At 45.9% G+C, this 20,163-nt stretch overlaps 1 protein-coding gene across 2 annotated transcripts in view; it reads right to left on the reverse strand.

Annotated features, from left to right (window-relative positions):
- Positions 1-3,212: 3,212 nt before the first annotated feature.
- DRC2 (dynein regulatory complex subunit 2) overlaps positions 3,213-20,163 on the reverse strand; it is a 100,925-nt gene continuing 83,974 nt past the window's right edge. Inside the window, exons 7-10 of one of the 2 annotated variants that reach the window (XM_078685864.1) lie at positions 10,082-10,279; positions 9,184-9,402; positions 4,588-4,740; positions 3,213-3,902 (exon numbers count right to left, since the gene is read on the reverse strand). In XM_078685864.1, the coding sequence (XP_078541990.1) occupies positions 3,597-3,902; positions 4,588-4,740; positions 9,184-9,402; positions 10,082-10,279 (876 nt within the window). In that variant the 3' untranslated portion in view covers positions 3,213-3,596. The remainder of the gene's footprint in view (positions 3,903-4,587; positions 4,741-9,183; positions 9,403-10,081; positions 10,280-20,163) is intronic. The other variant, XM_078685859.1, reaches the window with a different exon arrangement.

A 20,163-nucleotide genomic window follows, 5' to 3' on the forward strand; every position in this document is an offset into this window, starting at 1 on the left:
TGAGGGCCTGGCCTCTTCGCTTTTCTCCACACCAAGCGAAGGCTGTTTCCTGAAGACGTCGGGGTGTCATCAGAAGCCAGTCTGTAGCTTGTTGTGTGCCTACTGTCTCTCCTGCTGATATCAAATAGCTGACTTCATTTCGAAGGTCAGGCAGGCCTCGCACACAGTGTTGTTGTGGTCAGGAAACAGATAACGGTTACACTATTGATGGTGGTTGGTCCAAAGGAACTTCGCATGGCACTGAGGACAGTTCTGAAACGGTGCCCGTTCCATCACTTTGCATACATTCTCCAAAGGAGACGGGACTGGTGAGACGCGTTGCACCACATCAGACAAAGTCAATGTGAGTTGGTCCCCGGGAAGGCAATGGATGGAAAAAAGGACACGTCTGTTATTTTCCAGGTATCGGAGTCGAGAAATATACCGGTTGGTCCCAAATAGAAGCAAAGAAACGTGTTGATTCTGATCCCTGGCCACACAAGTCCAAAACTGATGGCAGGAAAAAATAATGTAAAATGGAGTCTGTCCCCATGCAGATTGCCAGCTAAGGGAAGAGTCACTTTATTCCCCTTGACTCTAAAAATGTCTTTGAAGAAAAACAACTTGCAAGTGTCCGAGCCCAACACTAGAGGGGAGGAGTAAGCAGAGCATGTGTATCTACAGCAACACATACCAAGAGCAAAGCAATCCAGTGACTGTAATCTTTTAACTTTTATCATTGGAAGTGTGTCCCCAGCTATGATCACGTTGCCTCTATGCTATACAGGTTAGGGTCAAAGGCACAACTCAGTTTAACTGCCATATGGGAGTACAGATTTATTTTCTAACAGAAACCTAAAGTTCAGACCGGCCATGAGAGACTAAGGCCCAGGTTTATCAATATTTAATGCGGCACAACAAATGCAGAATTCAACACACTTAGAAAGAGGAAACGACAAGGAGAAATAAAGATCTTTCTCCTTTTTGCGCCTCTATCGAAAAGGCGTACAATTTTTACCAGGTTTACTTGTCTTGGTAAATATGAGACTGGGCAAAAATACATGGGTGGATGTGTGGTGGATGTGTGGGAACACCCACTCTCCACCACTGTAATGCCTTCTCTGCGCAGAGTAACGCAAGGCAGCAACTTGCGCTGCCTTGCGTTACTCCAGATTTATGAACCCGCGCAAAGCGACGCAAGATGGCCTTCCATAGCTTGGTAAATCTGACTATAGGATTGTGTTGCCCTTGCATCTCCTAGTGTGACTGAAGGGAAACACAATGCTTTGATAAATCCGGGCCTAGTTGTCCAACCAGCTCTGAGAACTCTGCTGAAGGTGCAGGTAAAGTAGTTCTGATCACCACAGTAATACATTTGGACCTCAGTGGACTCAACGTTTTCTACACTATCACTGCAGTTCAATTTCAAAGCGATAGTAAGCGATCTAGGGCCAGATGTACAAAGTTAGGAATACAGATTGCATTCGAATCACAATTAGGAAATCTGTATTCCTAATGTATGAAACTCAATGAGTTTTATTTAGGTATTCCTTATGGGTCGCTAATCGACATACATCACAAACATTATTGACGTATGTCGCAGTTTGTGACCCATTTGGAATCACAGCCATCACATGGCCTCTGGAGGTACGCAGACCACCATATCTGGGATTGCTTTTTAATAAAGCAATCTTTTTTTTTTCTTTTAATGCAATCCGTATTCCTTAAAGGAACACTGGATTTTAAGAAAGAAGAAAATGAAACCTTGATGTTTCATTTTCTAAGAGTAGGCAGTGGTCCGTGAGACCCTTGCCCACTCTTAAAAATATTTTTATTTACATTCTCAAAGGGGAAGGGATCTCTTGGGGACCCCTTCCCCTCTGCAAATGGGTTACTACCAGCTTTAAACTAGTGGTGTAAAGTGCTACTGTTTTGCGACCAGAATTCGGCTGCAAAACAGCTAAACATACATACCGATTCAGAGTTTCGAAGGGACGCTCTAAACACGTCCCTTCCAAATACCGAATCGTAAATGCTAAATGCAATTCAGTAACAAGTTACCAAATAGCATTTTTCATTTGCCCTTTTGAAAATTGCACTGTAACTCCGCATTCAGTAGAAACTCATGTGACTACAAGATGCATTCAAAGCCTTTCCAACTCAGCCAAGGAAAAATAAAGAGTGACGTTTCGTACTGAGCAGCTTTGCCAGTTCCACATGGTTGTTGCTATTACCTGTAACCACGCCCACCCAAGTTTTGCTAGTTGCTCCTGTAGGTTGCTACACCTTATTTGGAATCACACTTGAAGTTCTGAGGCAAGGCCAGTTATGATTGCTGCACTTATTGTATGATATCTGCAGCAAGCTCTGTTTGTACTAGGCCTGTGGCATGGCGCTGGGAAAGAGTCTTACAAAAAAACAAAGGAAGGAGTAGTCACCGGGACAGAAAATAATAGTAATCCAGAACAGAGAAGAGTGAAGAAAAAATAATGTTTTCTTTTTATAAGAAACCCCTCACTCACCGACCTGGTCGGTGACATGCTTCATCATCAGGGCCCACCCAAGTAGCCGAGTGCCACTTAGGTGTGCTGCGACGCCTGCAATTGCAGCGGAGCTGGTTTTTTTGTGTGTGGTGAGGGGGTGAAAAATCAATGAAATGGTGAGGTTTTAAAAGGTGTACATCATGTGCTCATCAAATACATTTATTCTGGAGCCAGTGTAACACGATTAAAAAGCTGCTGGGATACTTCACATGGTACTATTGGCCACGTAGTATCAAAATGTGAAATTAAAAAGTGGTTGACATGTTTCAACCTTATGTGATTGTAGGTTTTCTTCAGGACCAAAGTTGGGGGGACGGGACGTCTGCACACGCTAAGGTGCACCCTTCCCAGACCCTCCAATGCGAATACCGCGTACTCACGGTTGTGTCTTTCTATTTTACAGCGTTCTGTGTAAAGACTTATGTAAGATGCTAAAGTAGCCTCATAGACATCATGGGGGGCAGCCTACGAGCGTTTTGTCGGTCGGCATGGGCCCGCTAGAAACCTATCCTTCCTGCACGGTGTCCCGGGGATACTGTTTCCTCGACTTCCGTGTGCTGGGAAAGAGTCTCCTTTGACTCCCCTGTCTATAATGTCCTTTCCCTTGGACTCTCACCTCTGCTTTCCAAACTCACGTCCTTAATTGCTCAAGACTACACTCCTACATGCAGGTTTCAGGCAAAGCTAGAATTTGTTTTCCACTTTTATTGACAAAAATACATTGACGTTTTAATTGGAGCATACCAATCGTTTGCAAGTCCTCAATTGTATTGTGGCCCAGATCCTTGAGGTCGGGTTTTGAACCACATAGAGGGGCGCAAACACCAGGGGTCGTCCATCTCTTTGGTGTTTGTGTTTCTATTCACAGTGTACATCATACCAAGAGTTCTGGTGCTATCATGCGTCATATATTTCAGAGCCATATCAAGAACTGGCTCGCCTCAGTTGTAGCCACTCGTGGCAAGGATGCGAGAGATATCTCACCATGTGCAACAGAGGGAGGACAATGAAAAGTCAAGAGGCAACTCCTCTGGTAATAGAAAGGTGCCCCGGGCAGGAACAAGGACCCAATATTTACAAGGTGTGGCTAACCACGTGAGCAGCCTCAATGACGTTGTACACAGGCCGCTGCACCCGGCTGTCCGTGACAGGCACCCGGGGCAGGATGTTGCTTTGGTTGTTGATGATCAGCAGTGGGTTGCGTGTGGACAGGACCTCATCGCTCACAGAGATCCCATCAAGGTACTGCTTGAGCAGGAGCCGCAGCTTCTGATTATCCTGGCACAGGATGGATTTCTCGCGCTCCAAGGCCCACTGATCCAACAACGCCTTGTTGTAGCGCTTCCAGAATAGATCCAGGGCCACGTAGTCCTGCATAAGCTGTGGAGGAAGGAAAGAGACCAGGCAAGGTAAAGACCAGAGCTGAGCAACACCAAGGACCCCACCCAAAAAACGGATCCTTGTTTGACATCCATCCATCAGCAGCTAATCAGAATCTTCAAATCTAACGTGTGTGTTTGCCTGTTGTTACTACTCAATCATCAGCATCACCAATGCGTCTCGGACTGCAACTGTTTCCAGGATAAAAACAACCTTACACAACGAGCACCTGTGCCCTTCTACTTGTAGGTGTTAACCTCAGTCTATGCGCTGTAGTTGAGATTACCCCATGGTATACCATGTGCTGCGTATCTACTCTCTCCAGTATCTTGTATTGGACATTAAGTTCCTCTACAATCTTATATTGTGTAATAATTTCTTCCAGTCTATGCTAGTGAGCTTTAAACTCCTTCAATACCATGCGCAGGGGGTTACCTTTTTACTATGAAATGAGCATTAACGTCACATGGGTCATTAACTCCCACTAGTATCGTGTTTCCAGCATTAACGTCATCTAAGACTCGACAGTAGGCAGTAACTTCTGATATCCACTGCTGGGCACTACCCTGCTGTAGTAACTCGGAGTCTTGTTTCTCGTGTCGCCTTCTGCTGTTGCCCCTTACCACACCATCAACATGCCCCTTTTCCATCCTTACCCGCCCTTCCCACAGCAGTGCTGCCTCACCTGCGCCAGATTCTCCGTCGGCTTCTCTGCGCTAGCTTGCTCTGCCTCCTGTTGCTCCTCGGCACTCAGGGTAGAGGGGTAGAACGGCAGCACCTTCTCCTCTTCGGTTTCCAGCTTGCGGCACATCTCAGCGAATCGTAAGATACGTTCTCCCTGCAGGGGATACAAGAGGTGAGTGTGGGAGGGATTAGTAGGAGGTCAGCGGAATAGAGCTGAGCAGCACATATGGTGCAGGGCCTCTGACAAACATGCCTCTCACAAGGACTGGGGAGGCTTCCTCCCATCTGTAGCTCAGTGCACCTTCTTCTGGGATGTGCAAGCTACTTCTGCTCGGCAACTCTATGGGTCAACTGCAGCTGACATTTTGAAGTCTTCCATTTTGGTGACAAGTCAGTAAGCAGTGGTGCCTCTACGCTGTGAGTTTCCATATATTTTGTCCCTTTTAGCACCCTGATTTCATCCAAACTGTACACTTTTAGTTTTTGAGTTGGAAACAATCTAAATAAAATCCACTACTGCTCATCCCTTTATTTAAAGGAAGGGCTGCCTGCTAGAGTAATTTTTCCTATGTCTGTTAAGACAAACCACATGATTCGTTCCCTCCCACATAGCACTTGGGGATAAGAAGTCTTGATGTCACGCTAGCATCTTAATAGTGAGTAGTACCCTATGTCAAACAAGCTAATCATTTCCTAACTTCTTTAACTGGCGGTCACACAGCAAATCTAGACCGTCCTAGAAAATAGGATCTTTTTCACCCATTTCAGATAGACAAGTTGTGCCCGCAAGAGGAACTCCCTCCAAGCAGGTCTCCAATTTTTAATAAAACAGAATGATGCCCAGCGGGTTGGTGTTAATGCCTGCAGCTCATACTAGATACGTCAGCATGATTTGACGCAGACGATATTCATGTACTTTAAAAGAGCACACTACACAAGGCTAGTCTGAGATCTGGTATGGACATGGATGGTTCTATTCCATTTTTAGGGATTTCTTCACAATTTGGAGGCTATTCTACTTCCTCCATACTCTAAACGATGCTCTGTGTGTCTCTAGGCCAGATTTGGCATAACTTAACCCAACACCTTTGTATAACGTAGCCTGGTTTTGTAAATTTTGCGCCTCAAAGCATAAAACCTTCAGCCCAAAAAAGCATGTGGTATTTTTACGTTATGCACACACTGTGCCTGACAGAAAAATACATGCCCTGAATGTGGAGCCGGCAAACCAGCACTGCATCGCGATTCTCCAAGCTAGCCAGAGCTTTGAAGAGGGATGTGTGAGGCCAGAGAGTGCAGATTTCAATGTAAGAGCTGTTCACCACCATAACATCTTGTTTCCCAGCCTCAAAGCCTCTGCATTAAAAACATGGTGGTAGAGGGTGCTGTTATTGTCGTTGCCGCCACCCTACTGCCATCTCAATTTAAGGTGCCGGGGGGCGGGGGTTACAATAACAGCTCCCTTTCTCGCACGTAATCATTTGAGAGGCAGGTTGGGAGGGAGAATAGAGGGTGAGATCACTGGAGATCGGGTGATGCTGGGGCAATGGGGGTCCAGGCGATTGCGTGCTATTGAGGGGCTGAGGGGTCAGGAAAGCTGGGGGAGGAGGGTGCAGAACAATGTACCACAGGTCAATGGGGCAGAAAAACTGATGACAAGGGGGAAAAAGGTGCGGGGGCGAGTGCCTGGGTGGCACTAGAACAGGCATCACAGGGAAAAAGGAGAGGCAGGAGAACAAGTGCCACAGGTGGGTAGGGGTAGGGAAACGAGTGCCTTGAGGACAGATGGACTTGTGCTACCGGCAGGAGAATGACTATCAAAGGAAGCAGGGACACTTACTCACCGTCTGAGTCCTGGTGTCTGGTATTCTCCTGCCTGCTGTGGTTGCCTGCTTGGAGCTTCCTGGAGGTGGGATCCTCCTTCACAGGACACTCGCAGAGGCATCACAGGCCATGCTGTACAAGAGAAAACATCTCTCTCCTGTCCACTTCTCTTTTACTGGCCCAACAGCAGCGCAGCATCATTAAAATTATGATCAAACCAATGGTTTTTAGATTTTGCAGGGACTTTTGTAAAAATTGATTTGCTAATTGTTTTGCAAATCGTTTAATCATGGCGTGTCTGACAAGGATAGTGTCTGCTGCTGGTTACATGAATGGGACTGTTTTAACCCATGCGGCAGGCTTCACGAGGCCTCAGGTTCACTACAGTCCCAATGCCAGTGAAGTCTTCAATTTTCATGTCTTCGGTTCAACTAGTACAATATTTGATGGATTCAATGGCCAGTGTTGGTATTCAGAGACACAGTCTGCAAAGGGTTGACAGATAATCTTGTATAATTTACCGAGAACGAGATCACGGTCTTAGAGGCTTGCAGTGATTTGTAGTGAAGCAGATGGATTCTGCGGGTGTGGTGGCAACTGGGGCAGAAATCAGTGCTCCACCAGAGTATCAGGAACCAGACAGGTAGTTATCTAAAAAAACTAGTACCTTATGTATGTAAGTGAACTTGAGAGTGAACTCAGCTGTAGGGAAGAGTGCTGGATGAGTTTTTCTGATGCCTCTGGCACGCCTTGGGATTTAGGCACCACGCAGTCAGGGTGTAATGAATCTCAAAACTTTGTCGCATGGCACCTTGCAGTCAGGGCCACCAGGGAATCTTCTTTTTCATGTTTTATAATTGAGTGAAAAAGTAAGAAACGTCTTACATTAACATTCACGCCCACTTCAAACCTAGAGTTTTTTCCCTAAATCGGATGGCGCTAACTGCACAGTGACCCACTTTAGACTGGCACGGCAGCCTCAACCATCAATACAGGCACGCCAGGGTTTGCCATCAGTGGATCCAATACTCAGGTTTCCAGTTGCTGGACCTTGGTGCCAGGTAGGTTGCAGTGTAGAATGAGCCCAAGGTGGCTCTAGAAACTCTTGGAGTGCAAGTGTGTATTGTATTCCCTACCACCCCTGCTCAGCACAACACCTCAAGGGTCCAAAAACACGTTGATAAAGGGGAGGTATTTCCATCTGTATGGTTTTTACTCTGGCTGCTCACCTGCACTTGTGATTACCATTTTGACAACCAGATCAGGTCTCTGTCATGGCACTGTTGGGTGAGGTTACTTGGGATGGCACAGTGGTGTCAGGAGGCTGGTAGCCTGGCTCTACGAGACACTGTTTTCTTCCTCTGGGAGTACTTCTGATCCACAGACAAGCATTTTAGGCAGACTGGCACAAGTCAGGGTCCAAACAGGACTTCTTTCTGTCAGGTCACAGCTGGCAGGAATAGGTAGCATTTACCGCCAACACTGTGGAAGCACTGTTCAGGTACAGTTGCGGTTTAGAGGTGTAATTCCTCCCAATACTTGGAGTTAAGGGCCAGTCATTTTCCAGTCAAATGGATTTGGACACTGGTCAGCAAAGAACTTCTTTTGAAAGTCATTTAGGGAATGGGGAGTGGTTACTGACACCCTTTGCAGGCAAACAGGGAAATTGGCTTGGGGTCACTGGATGTGTATTTCACCTACAAACCACACATCTCAATGACAGTCTCTAGCTCATCACAGAAGATGAGGCGAAGAGGCTCAAGTCCTAAGGAGAAGCACATCTCCATTTTAAATATGTCCTGTCTAATATTCTTCATGTGCATCTGGCTGAGACTTGCTGATAAATTCAGTGTTCTTGTTTTTCATACAACAAAGAACTTGAGCCCAGTGACTTCTACAGTAACTATGAATGGTTCTCACCCCCTGATCTATTCCTGATATATGACTTGGAAATGTTAATACACACTGTAGGCTCCCTATTGCGTGAACATTGACATCCCTTCACTGACCTGCTTCAGAAAGTACTCTCTCACATTATCTATGTACTCCACTTAGCTATGTCCTGTTTTAACCCACCAAGTCTTATTCTTACTTCAGACAGCATTTTTCTCACTGTATGCTTGCATTTATTGGCATTTCGTCTGGATTGATGTTAATCCATAATTATCTAGAAATTATTTTTCAATTCCTTAATCATGTTTCTATATTTCTGACATTCAGCACATCTTTTGGACATGTCTGTCCTACTCACATTGTGACTGATCCCTGCAGGATAATCTTACTTTTCAAATTGTTTCAGTCAGTGCTTTTACTCTTGAATGCCAGTGCGCTGTACGATGTGCTAAAACCTTAATGGGTGCCTTCCATACTTGAGAGAACAATGTATAATAAAAACATGGAGTACAAGCATGCTTGGGTGTAAACACAGCCCCAGTGGGATGTACGTCGTTACAACGCATGCTGTTACAACGCATGCCATTACGACGCAACTTTTACAACGCAAGTCGTTAAAACGACTTGCGTTGGGGGGCGCTGGATAGTGAATAGTTTAATTGACTATTCCAACTCCAGGCCCCGTGGATAGTAGGGAAGGTGTTGGACAGTAAATTAACCTATTCCCTATCCTGGAGCGCCCCCCAGCGCAAATCGTTGTAATGACTTGCGTTGTAAAAGTTGCGTCGTAATGGTAGTGCGGAGTAACAGTTGCGTTGTAAAGGATGTTTCCCCCTCCAGTGTGCCCAGCAGAGCAGACCTCCCGAGTGCTCCCCATTACCTTCTCAATAACAGCCTGAAGCTTCTTGAGAGCAGTGTTACTCTCCAAGGTCAGCTGAGACAGACGGTTACGCTCACCGCCACGGTTGCCCGTCATTTGGCTCTTCAGCTTCTGGAATTGTGTATGGACTACGTCCTTCTCCTCCCGTAGTCGGCGGTTCTTCTCTTCATTCTCCCGGGCATGTGCTGTGATTTTGTTCTTCACATGGTTGATGGACTCCTGCATTGAGTAATACAATTTAAGCCAGGATGGGAGGAATGGTCTAACTCTGACCCATCATAAAGACAAGAATTGGAGGTGGTGGGTAGGTGCACACTCTGGCCCATCACACAGAAGAGGTGAATAAGGGAAGGTTTGGGACTTCCCTGACCCATCGAGGAGGAGCTGTGTGGAGCCGGAGGGAAGGGGCAGGAGGAAAGAGGTTGGAGAGAATTGGCACTCTCAGGGTAATCACAAAAGACAGCCGCCTGGGTGGAGGGATGGGATTCTTTAGGGAAGGGGTAGACAATGGAGGGGTTGGGCTAATCAAAGAGAAGGGACGGTAGGGGAAGACTTCACCCTAGCCCATCATACAGGAGAGGAGTTGGACTGAAGAGGTGGTGTTCTATCTCTGCCAAAATTGAGCAGAGTGGAAGGAGTGAAGGGAGCTAGATGGTAGCAGCTCACCCTGGACCAGGGGCTGGGGAAAAGGGTTCTCCTGATCCACAATAAAGGGACAGCTGTTGGAGAGAAATGTTTCTTCCTCTCCAATTATGAGGGAGCGGGAGCTTTGGCGGTAAGAGCAGCGCTTTCATTGAGGAGGGAATAAGGGTATGTATCAGCTCCTGGCATAGCGAGAGTAACAGAAGCCCCCTGGAGTCTAGGGATGCCCCTGAGGTGAGTAGGGTGGTGCACTCACCTGTATATGTTGTAGCTTCTTCATCTGCATCTCTATCTCTATGGCACTCTTGTCATCTCGTAGCTTCAGTGTCTCAAAAGCAATCCTCCGGTCCTCTGTACTGTCTGTGTAGTTCTTTAGTGCCAGCTGGAACTGCTTCCAAAGCTGCTCCACCCTTCCTTCTAGAAGCACACGCAGAGCATGCTTCTCTTCCAAGCACTACAACACAGGAAGGGACACACTCAGGCCCGGTCTTGTTGCCAAGCGAAGCTCACTCAGATATCTATTTCACCTTCACCACATAATCTTGGTAAAAAATGCTTTATCTGGCACATACAGCAGCAAGAAGGATGATGCCTCATGAGGGGAGGTGTTTGTTCATGCACATGGGTTTGTGGATGACTCAATATGAAGGACAGGGATAGTAATATGCCTGGTCATTCCAGGCAAACTAGCAGGATTTAGTCACTTTGGAAGGAGTTACTCATTTGAGTGACCAAGGGTTGTCACCTGTGCCAAAGACATTCAATCGGGGGTTAGGGGTGGTACAGATTATGTCTTGGGCTGTTGATAGCCTTACAGAAAGCTAAGACATTTAGGTCACATTTGATTGAGACCCGATGGAGGCCCATAGCGGGACTGTTTGCCTTGATCCCAGTGCCATGTTCATTATCAATGGTTGGCTTCTTTTAGTGTGCCTGTCTGTGGGCTTGGTCTCTGGCCCTTATATGAGCACAGATCACTGTGCTTTCGGCTGAGCTGAACATGAACTCCTCAAAAACAACTCTGTAGATCCCCACCCTCCCCATTTTAGGTTAAGAACAGGAGAGAAGCAAAGCAAGAAAAAAGAAACAGAAAAGAAGAGGTTAAAGATAGAATCAGGATCAAAGATAGGGAAAGGCCTTAAGATAGTGCTAGAGTATGTGTTGACAGTGCAGCAGGGTATAAACAGAAAAATACATACAAAAGAGTATATGGGGCTGAGAACTAAATCAAGGCATGAACAGGCTCTGCTGTTCAGGTTTCCTCGCCCACTATTCGAATAAGGAGATTTTTAGTTAAATCACAGACTATCAGGCCCTCCCAGTTTCCAAGCAAGTTGAGAGTGAACTGGCTCAAGAATTTATATAAAGTAAAAAACAAACCAAAAAGAACTCTTTCAATTGATATTCTACCCCTTCGAATTCTCTAAAAACTTTTCACAAATGTTCATGCACTGGCACCGTTCTTTCATTTATGGAATTACATGCTTGCCCTTTTCGGATGTCAAAAGTGGAGCCTATAGTACATAAGACAGGTAATTGACCTTTGTTCAGTTATGGAAACACCACACAGACTTAAATTCTAGTGATGCTTATAATTTTTAATACTGTATTGTGGATTTTTGTTGTTTTGGTCTTGTTTTGATTTAGATCAAATGCTTTACACACTGCCTCTGAGATAAGCCTGTCTGCTCGTGCCAAGTTACCAAGGGAGTGAGCAGGGGTCATTTTAGAAGTATATCCCCCTTACCCTGACTAGAAGCAAGGGCCCCTATTTGGACAAAGGTACCTACGTCTGCCAACTAGAGACCCCCATTTCTAACAGTGTCCTTAATCAGTGTTAAAATAACAGCCGGGTTCCATTGTATGACCTATTGAAGTCAGCACATTTAAACTCAACGCTTCCCTCCTTCGATCTGTGCTGCTGCCGGAGATAAACAACAAAAAATAATCTAGCTATCTAAAACACTTTAATAGCATTACAATGCCATGAGTGTGTCCCTGAAAGATCAAGTTCAGGCAACTGGCTAAAACAAAAATGACCACAGCTTGTCTTCAGGCTGGATTCAGGGATAAGCTCTCGACCCTGGACCAAGTCTTAAGACTACAGCTACTATATTGGAAAACTGCCAGCTTAGAGGGGGGCAGTTTATACCTAATATTTGTAGACCTAAGGTCGGCATTCGATCTGGTGCCGCGGGAAAAACTTTGGTTAGTCCTTGGAGTAATGGGTGTCCCGGTATATCTAGTCGACCTACTTAGGCGTCTTCATCAAGATAATTTTGCCCAAATAAGACATGGCAGAGAAGGAAAACTCACGCTCCCATAGCAGTTAAACGTGGTGTACGCCAGGGCTGTGTCCTGGCACCCACGCTTTTTAGCCTCTACATTAACAGGTTGATCAATGCCTTGCAAACAACAAAAGACCTAGATGCCCCTAAATTGGCCTCCAGCCGAATATCAGCAATGATGTTTGCCGATGACACTCTGCTAATTTCAAAATCACCCATAGGGATCCAAAGGGTTTTAGATAGATTTGAACATTTCTGTGAGCACAGTGGCCTAGAAATAAACTTACAGAAAACTAAATTTATGTCGTTCAACAGTCCCAAAAGTACACGCCCAAACCCTGTTCTAAATGGTAAACCCTTGGAGAGAATTACATCATTTGTCTACTTAGGCATCACCATAACTGACAATATGGATTGGGGGGCCCATATTAATAATTCAACACTTAAATTAGCCCAATCCACAGGGGGAATCATGAAGGTATTTAGTAGGTCTGATAAGAGAGCGGTTAGCCCGGCATTAGAAATATATAAGATACAAGCACAAGGTGGAGCAATATATGGTGCCGAGTTATGGGGCCATTCTAAATCTGAGACCTTGGTAAAGGTGGAAAACCAATACCTTAGACAACTTTTCAGGTTACCTATAAGCACCCCGTTGGTCCGGTGCGTCTGGATGTGGGAGTGGTGATAATCTCAGACGTGTTAGGTCTGAAACCGATATTGTATTGGCGCCGTCTGTGGACCACCCCTGAACTCATAGCGTACAGAGAGGAACTAAGGGAAGTTATGTTGCTCCCGGGCGCCGCAAAAATCCCCTGGTTTGTTTATATTAAACTTACCTTAACCAATATGGGGTTGGGTGACTGGTGGTCCGAACCTGCCCGAGCCTGCTACGAAATGGCGAGGAAAGAGCTGAAGATTCGATATCAGGAACTTAGAATGGCTCAACTCAGCTCCAGCCCCAAAACTGGCAATCTAACTTCAGCTTTCTTAGAAATAAAAGAGAAACCTTGTTTTGAGGCAGTTCTAGAACTTATTACACCTGTGGAGGCTAGAAAGCTCTTCCTACAATTTAGGTATGGTGTCTTACCGCTCCACTGTTTTACAGGTAAATGGAGAAATCCAACCATGATTCACTGCCCCGCATGTGATTTTCCTGAGGAAATGGTGTTACACGTTTTCTTTACTTGTCCTGGCTACCAAAAAGCCAGGAAACGGTGGCTAGCCCAGATTTGTAGGAATATAGGTAGCAGATATTATCTGGATGCTTTTGGATACTGATGTCAGATCTCAGTATTCCGATCGTCTTCTCGGTAGCAGGCTTTTTGTTCTCCATGTGGAACTCTAGAAGGGCTCTTTTGAAACTCGCCAGGGAGGTAGATGATCCCTTAGGGAATAATGTTATTTTATACACTGTATATGCAGCAGTGATTAAGGGTTGTGTCATTGGCTCATGGAATGGTGCTGTTTTAAGAGTTTTTTAACCTTGAACATTTATTTATTTATTTATTGCACTATGCACTAAGCACTTTTTGAAATCTATTGTGCAATCACCTTTCGATAAAAAATATAAGATACTTCATCATGCTTCGATGTAGCAGGGGGGACAATTTTTATTCTTAGTATTCTGTGCCTGTTCCTATGAAATGTTTTTATAATCATGCTTTGTTTCTGTATATTTTACTTTATGTTTTATGAATGTGTGCTTTCAAGGCTGCTCTGGCCGAAATAAAGTTTTCTGAACTGAACTGGTTAAAGATAGAATCAGGATCAAAGATGGTGAAAGGCCTTAAGATAGTGCTAGAGTATGTGTTGACAGTGCAGCAGGGTATAAACAGAAAAATACATACAAAAGAGTATACGGGGCTGAGAACTAAATCAAGGCATAAAGAGGCTCTGCTGTTCAGGTTTCCTCGCCCACTATTCGAATAAGGAGATTTTTAGTTAAATCACAGACTATCAGGCCCTCCCAGTTTCCAAGCAAGTTGAGTGTGAACTGGCTCAAGAATTTATATAAAGTAAAAAACAAACCAAAAAGAACTCTTTCAATTGATATTCTACCTCTTCGAATTCTCTAAAAACTTTTCACAAATGTTCATGCACTGGCACAGTTCTTTCATTTATGGAGTTACATGCTTGCCCTTTTCGGATGTCAAAGGTGGAGTCTATAGTACATAAGACAGGTAATTTACCTTTGTTCAGTTATGGAAACACCACACAGACTTAAATTCTAGTGATGCTTATAATTTTTTGTCTATTTTAAATATTGGCAACCTAAATATGCATACCTCATCCATCTCCTTAATCAGACATTCAGAGTTGTTTTGAACTATTTTAGCAGTATTTATAAGCAACGTATCAAAGAAGCCCCAATGGTGGTCATTAAGCCACTGTGTGCCAGAACATCATTAGAAACATAATAAACATATTAAAAATAATTATATTTGTTGCCAAAAATACAATGTCAAAGTCAACAGGATATTTGGATAAAACAAAACCTTTTTTTAAATTATTTTAGTCTTAACCCTACGTGTAATGAGTTACCTCTCCACTGAGTGTCTCTCTTTGTTGGCTTCAATTATATTCTGGTGCAGCCACTCGAAATCATATTTCTCTCAGGTTTTGAAACACCTCTTAGTTTAAACAATTCAATGAATTTCGACCTCTGTAAGTGAGCAGAAAATGTAAGTGAGGGCTTCCTCAGAAGTAACAACAAGTACTTCTTTATGAGTGTCTGTTAGGTCTAGCATCATTTGCGTGGGTTTCGCCTGTATTTTTACCTTTGCCGCCTGTGTTTTTGCTGTGTGTTGGGCTTCGTTTTGCTGGTCTAGATGCTTTGGGCACTTTGCCACTGCTATTCAGTGCCAACGTGCAAGTGCTCCCTTTGTAAATGGTTGATATGGATTGGTATTTCCATAATTGGCTTATTTGATTTACTAGTCAGTCCCTAGTAGAGTGCACTGTGTGTGCCCAGGGCCTGTAAATCAAATGCTGCTAGTGGGCCTGTAGCACTGATTGTGCCACCCACATAAGCAGCCTGTACATGTAACACAGCCCTGCCATTGCAGTGCCTGTGGGCAGTCTAGTACTGCCATGCCAACTTGGCAAGTGCACCTACTTGCCAGGCCCAAACCTTCCCTTTTCTTACATGTTAGTCACCCCTAAGGTAGGCCCAAGGTACCCCTGTGGGCTGGGTGCAGTTAATGTGAAAGGTAGGACATGCCCAGATGTGTGTGGCAATCCTGATAGTGAAATACTGCCAATTTCGTTTTTTACGATTGTAAGGCTATCTGTTCCCTTTGGATAGAATGGGTAGTTTGCTTATAACATCTTATAAGCATAACTACCCCTGGGAACAAGGTAGGAAAATAAGGTTTAGTATGCCTGAACTCAGAATGCATCTTTTAGTGAGGGTGATACCTACATTCTGTGTTTGAAAATACCACTTTTAGAAAGTAGGTGTTTTCTTGCTTAGCCTTCCAGTGTGCCTCTGCTAGGATGTGTATTGACTGTCTGGCTATGGAGTGACAGGGGCTGGGGAGGTGCAGTGGCTCCAGAGAGTCTGGATGAGTCAGGGCCGGGCTGAATAGACCTGACCTGCATTTAGAGTAGAGGGAGGAGATTTCCTTTCACCTGAATGGGCCTAGTCTGCCTTCCACAATGCTATCTCCGCCTCCTGCCAGGAAACTGCACCAGCGATTACAGAACTGGCTTTGACTGAGTACAGGGCTTCTCTGCCACCAGAGAACAAAGGATGTTGTAGTATAAATATTGGGGCCCAGATCCCAGACTTTTAGATCACTTCTGGTAATCAAGAGGAACCTTTGCCAAGGAGAATCTGAGGAGGAATACTGCCTCTGTGCTGTTTTGCTGTCTGGGGTTGGCCTGCAGTGGCTACTTGATGCCAAGGAAAGGAGAAAGGACTTTGCTGTTTGCTGTGTCCCCTGCTTGAGGAAGATCTCCAAGGGCTTGAATTGAGCTTGCCTCTTAAGTCTCAGGGACACAAATACTTCAACCCCAGTCCCCCTGAACTGCTTTGTTGGGAGTTCTGACCTGCTGAGAGGTGCCTGCCAGTGTTGTGGACCTCTGGAGGTTGTTTTGGGACTGGAAACTGCAAGATCGATGGATCGCCTGTTTCCGACACATCGCAGCGGTGCGAGGGAAAATTTTGGACACATCGCCGCCGCAGAAGAGTCAACTCAGCGCCTAGTGTCTGTAGCGCAATGAATCCTGTGCACTGATCTCCGGCGTCCGAGATCACCGCACTGATTCTGACGTAGGCCCGGTTGGAGAAGAAGCAACACATCGCACTGGCTCATCACGCATCGCATCGAATCGCCAAGTCTGTCGCATCGTTGGAGGACGCAGTAGGAAACTGACGCAACACCTCCCCACTCAGTAAGACACTGGCGCATCAACTTCTCTCCGGTAAGGAACCGACCCATCACCTCCCCTGGGCAGTAGTAAGGAACCGACGCATCATCTTCCCCGGAGCAAGGAACCGACGTATCACCTTCTGTGAGTGTAAGGAACCGACGCATCACCTTCCCTGCGACCCTTTTTGCTTGCATTTTTGGACGCATCCAAGGTACTTTGTGTAAAAGTGTTGCCTCTCACATTTTCTTGGAACTGAACTGTTTCTACCTTTTGAAAGTCATATTTATTAATACTGTATTGTGGATTTTTGTAGTTTTGGTCTTGTTTTGGTTTAGATAAAGATTACTAATTTTTCTAAACTGGTGTGGTGTCCATTTGTAGTGTTTTCACTGTATTGCAGTGTATAATGCTTTACAGACTGCCTCTGAGATAAGCCTGTCTGCTCGCGCCAAGTTACCAAGGGAGTGTGCAGGGGTTATTTTAGAAGTATATCCCCCTTACCCTGACTAGAAGCAAGGGCCCCTATTTAGACAAAGGTACCTACCTCTGCCAACTAGAGAACCCCCATTTCTAACAGTGTCCTTAATCAGTGTTAAAATAACAGCCGGGTTCCATTGTATGACCTATGGAAGTCGGCACATTTAAACTCAACGCTTCCCTCCTTCGATCTGTGCTGCTGCCAGAGATAAACAACAAAAATAATCTAGTTATCTAAAACACTTTAATAGCATTACAATGCCATGAGTGTGTCCATGAAAGATCAAGTTCAGGCAACTGGCTAAAAAAAAATTACCACAGCTGTGTGGATGGCAAGCAAGCCATTGCGCTGACTGGGCTTCGCCCCCGCACCCCCCTCCCCAACCCCCCCACCGGCGTGTGTCCCAGCCCGGGCTGCTGCAGCTGTGGGATCGGTTGGGCAGTATCTGGAGTCTTATCTCCGGCACGCCCGAGTTGTTCACAGGATTGTGCCCACCCTACATGGGGGAGTGGGCACAATCCTTAATCCTGATTGGAGAGTGCCTGCCATCTGCAAGATGGCAAGCACTGAAGAGTGGGCTTCTCCTCGCCTCCCCCACCTGAGGGGTGGGATTGGCAGAGGTAGGCACACCTTCTGGACTGTACTAATTTTTCCCGCCTGTCTTCCCGCCGAAAAGGAGGGGAGACAGGAAGGGGGCCTGCCCCTGATAGCAGGAGAGGCTGGGGGTCGCGTTACAAAGGCAGCAAGGCCTTTGAAGCTCCCCTGCCACAGATGGCTCTTCCTGGCCTGGGGAGGTGTAACCACCTCTGGACAGGAAAGGCTTTGTTTCTGGGCTCAGGGAGCGAAGGTTCCCACACCAGGGGTAAAGAAACATGTCTCATGGTGGCAGGCTGGTGTGTACCAGTCAGGTAACCCACCAGAGGCTGGTCGTTTTTCAGGGGGCATCTCTTAGATGCCCTCTGAGTGTATGTATAATAAATCCCACACTGGCATCAGTGTGTGTTTATTATGCTGAGAAGTTTGCTACCAAACTTCCCAGAATTTAGTAATGCCATTATGGTATTGTGAAGTTCGTAATGACAAACTCCCAGACCATATGCTCTTCATGGCTTTACTGCACTTACAATGTCTAAAAATGGACTTAGACACTGTAGGGGTACAGTGCTCATGCAACCGTACCCTCATCAGTAGTATTGTGCACCCAGCTAGAGAGGTGTCTTACCTATACCATAGGCAGTGGGTTGCAGGCATGGCACATAGGAATGTGTGCCATGTCGACTCATCACCTTTCTCTGCACCAAAACACGCCTGCAATGGCAGTGTGTGTGTTAAGGTACACGACCTCTATGGGTGACAACATTTGTGCTGCAGCCCTTAGAGGGGTTCCCTGGTCACAGTGAGCTTGGTACCCATGATACCTTTTACAAGGGACATAGATGTGGCCAGAGAGGTGCCAATTGGGGGTACAAAGGTACAATTTTGGGAAAGAAAACCAGTCCTGGAAACCTGATTGGCAGGGACCCATGGCACATCAAGTCAAAGAGCATTAGACATCTAGCAAAAAATGTGTGTGGGGGGGGTTTACTTCAACAGAAACCCAGCTTCCTATACTCCCTAGTTTTTTCATCCTACTTAAAGCCCTGCATAATAGCAATAGTTTAACTTGTATCTGAAACTCTATGCCACCGTCAATAGTATGCTGAGCTACTTCAAGTGTCTGGGAATGCATCCTGCATTCAGACAACTCACTCCTCATTCTCGCCCTTCACTTTCACGCTCACCCTGCACTCACACCCAGGGCCGGACTGGGAACCGAAACCGGCCCTGGCAAAGTGCTCGGCGCCCCCCCCCCCTCCCCATGGGGGGTTGGGGGGTGCGACCGCGCTCTTTGCTAGGGCCGGTTTTCGGCCGATTTTGTTACAGTGCCGTTTTTGCAGCTATGCTGCAAAAAACGACCCTGTAACAAAACCGGCCCCCTGGGGTCCAAAACCGGCCCCCACCCTCGCGGCCGACCGGGGGATTGCCCGGTGCTTGCAAAGGACAGTCCGGGCCTGCTCACACCGATCACAATGCACTAATACTGATCACCATGCACTGACACCATTCACCCGATCACCCTGCACTCACAGCGATCACTCTGCACTCACAATGCACTTACGCTATTCACCCTGTACCTCACCCTGTAATCACACAAACATACTACTCACTCGCACTCATGTGACACTTCACCCACCTGTCCCCCTCACAGCTCAATCTGCAATCTCACTTAAACAAGCTCATCACTAACCATGCATTCATTCATCCCACTCCACTTACATCCACACCATATGGTCACCTCACTCACCCTGCAGTCACTCCTCTTAATCTACTCTCACACTGTTGCATCGCTCACCGTGCACTCACATGGGCACTCCTGCCACCCACACAGTGCAGAGGATTAATGTGCCTGCTACAAAGAACATGTACCATACAGATCACAGAAATGAGTGTGAGTGTACTATGAGTAGCGCTATAAAAAAAATCAATGTTTGTCAGAAAGGTGCTATAGACAGATGAGGTGAATTGTTGGTGAGTGCTACTGAGGGAATTCATAGAAAAGGAAATGGTGGAGGTGGCGTCCAAAAAAAAGGCTGCACCGTGTGCGACCAGTGCTAGTGCCAGCCCTGGCTGGGAGTGTTAGTCCCCTCTCCCCAAGATGGGTCTAGTTGCACCCCTGATGGCAAGAACTTTTTTTAATGGAAGCACACAACTTCTCCCCAATCAAAACATGTACTCCTGGCTACCAACATGTGGGCTGAGGCAAAGCCCCTCTCTAGTAATGCTCACATAATTGTCTGGCAACAGCTGCGTTGTCGAACCAGACCATAGCAACTAAAATGCCATTGCTCAATGATTGCGCTTTATGATTGTGAAGTCAATTACAGTTAAGAAAACCATAAACATTAATTAGCATTTGCTGAGCTAAGCTGCAATCAGTAATAAGCTACGTTTACATTCACAACGTTTGACCGCAAGGGGTACTTTGTTTTGCTTTTCAGCATTATATAGACCCAACCCTACTGCTCATAAACAAGCTATTGACCCCTTTACCTTTTTGACATCTTCAACATCTGCTACAGCACTCAATAGGCAATAGCAACTGGCAACCCGTGCACTGCACTTGGCTGAAAAACACAGCACTTGAGGAAGCCAACA

This window comes from Lissotriton helveticus, chromosome 1_1 (assembly GCF_964261635.1).
Source record: "Lissotriton helveticus chromosome 1_1, aLisHel1.1, whole genome shotgun sequence".
NCBI classification, from domain to species: domain Eukaryota; kingdom Metazoa; phylum Chordata; class Amphibia; order Caudata; family Salamandridae; genus Lissotriton; species Lissotriton helveticus.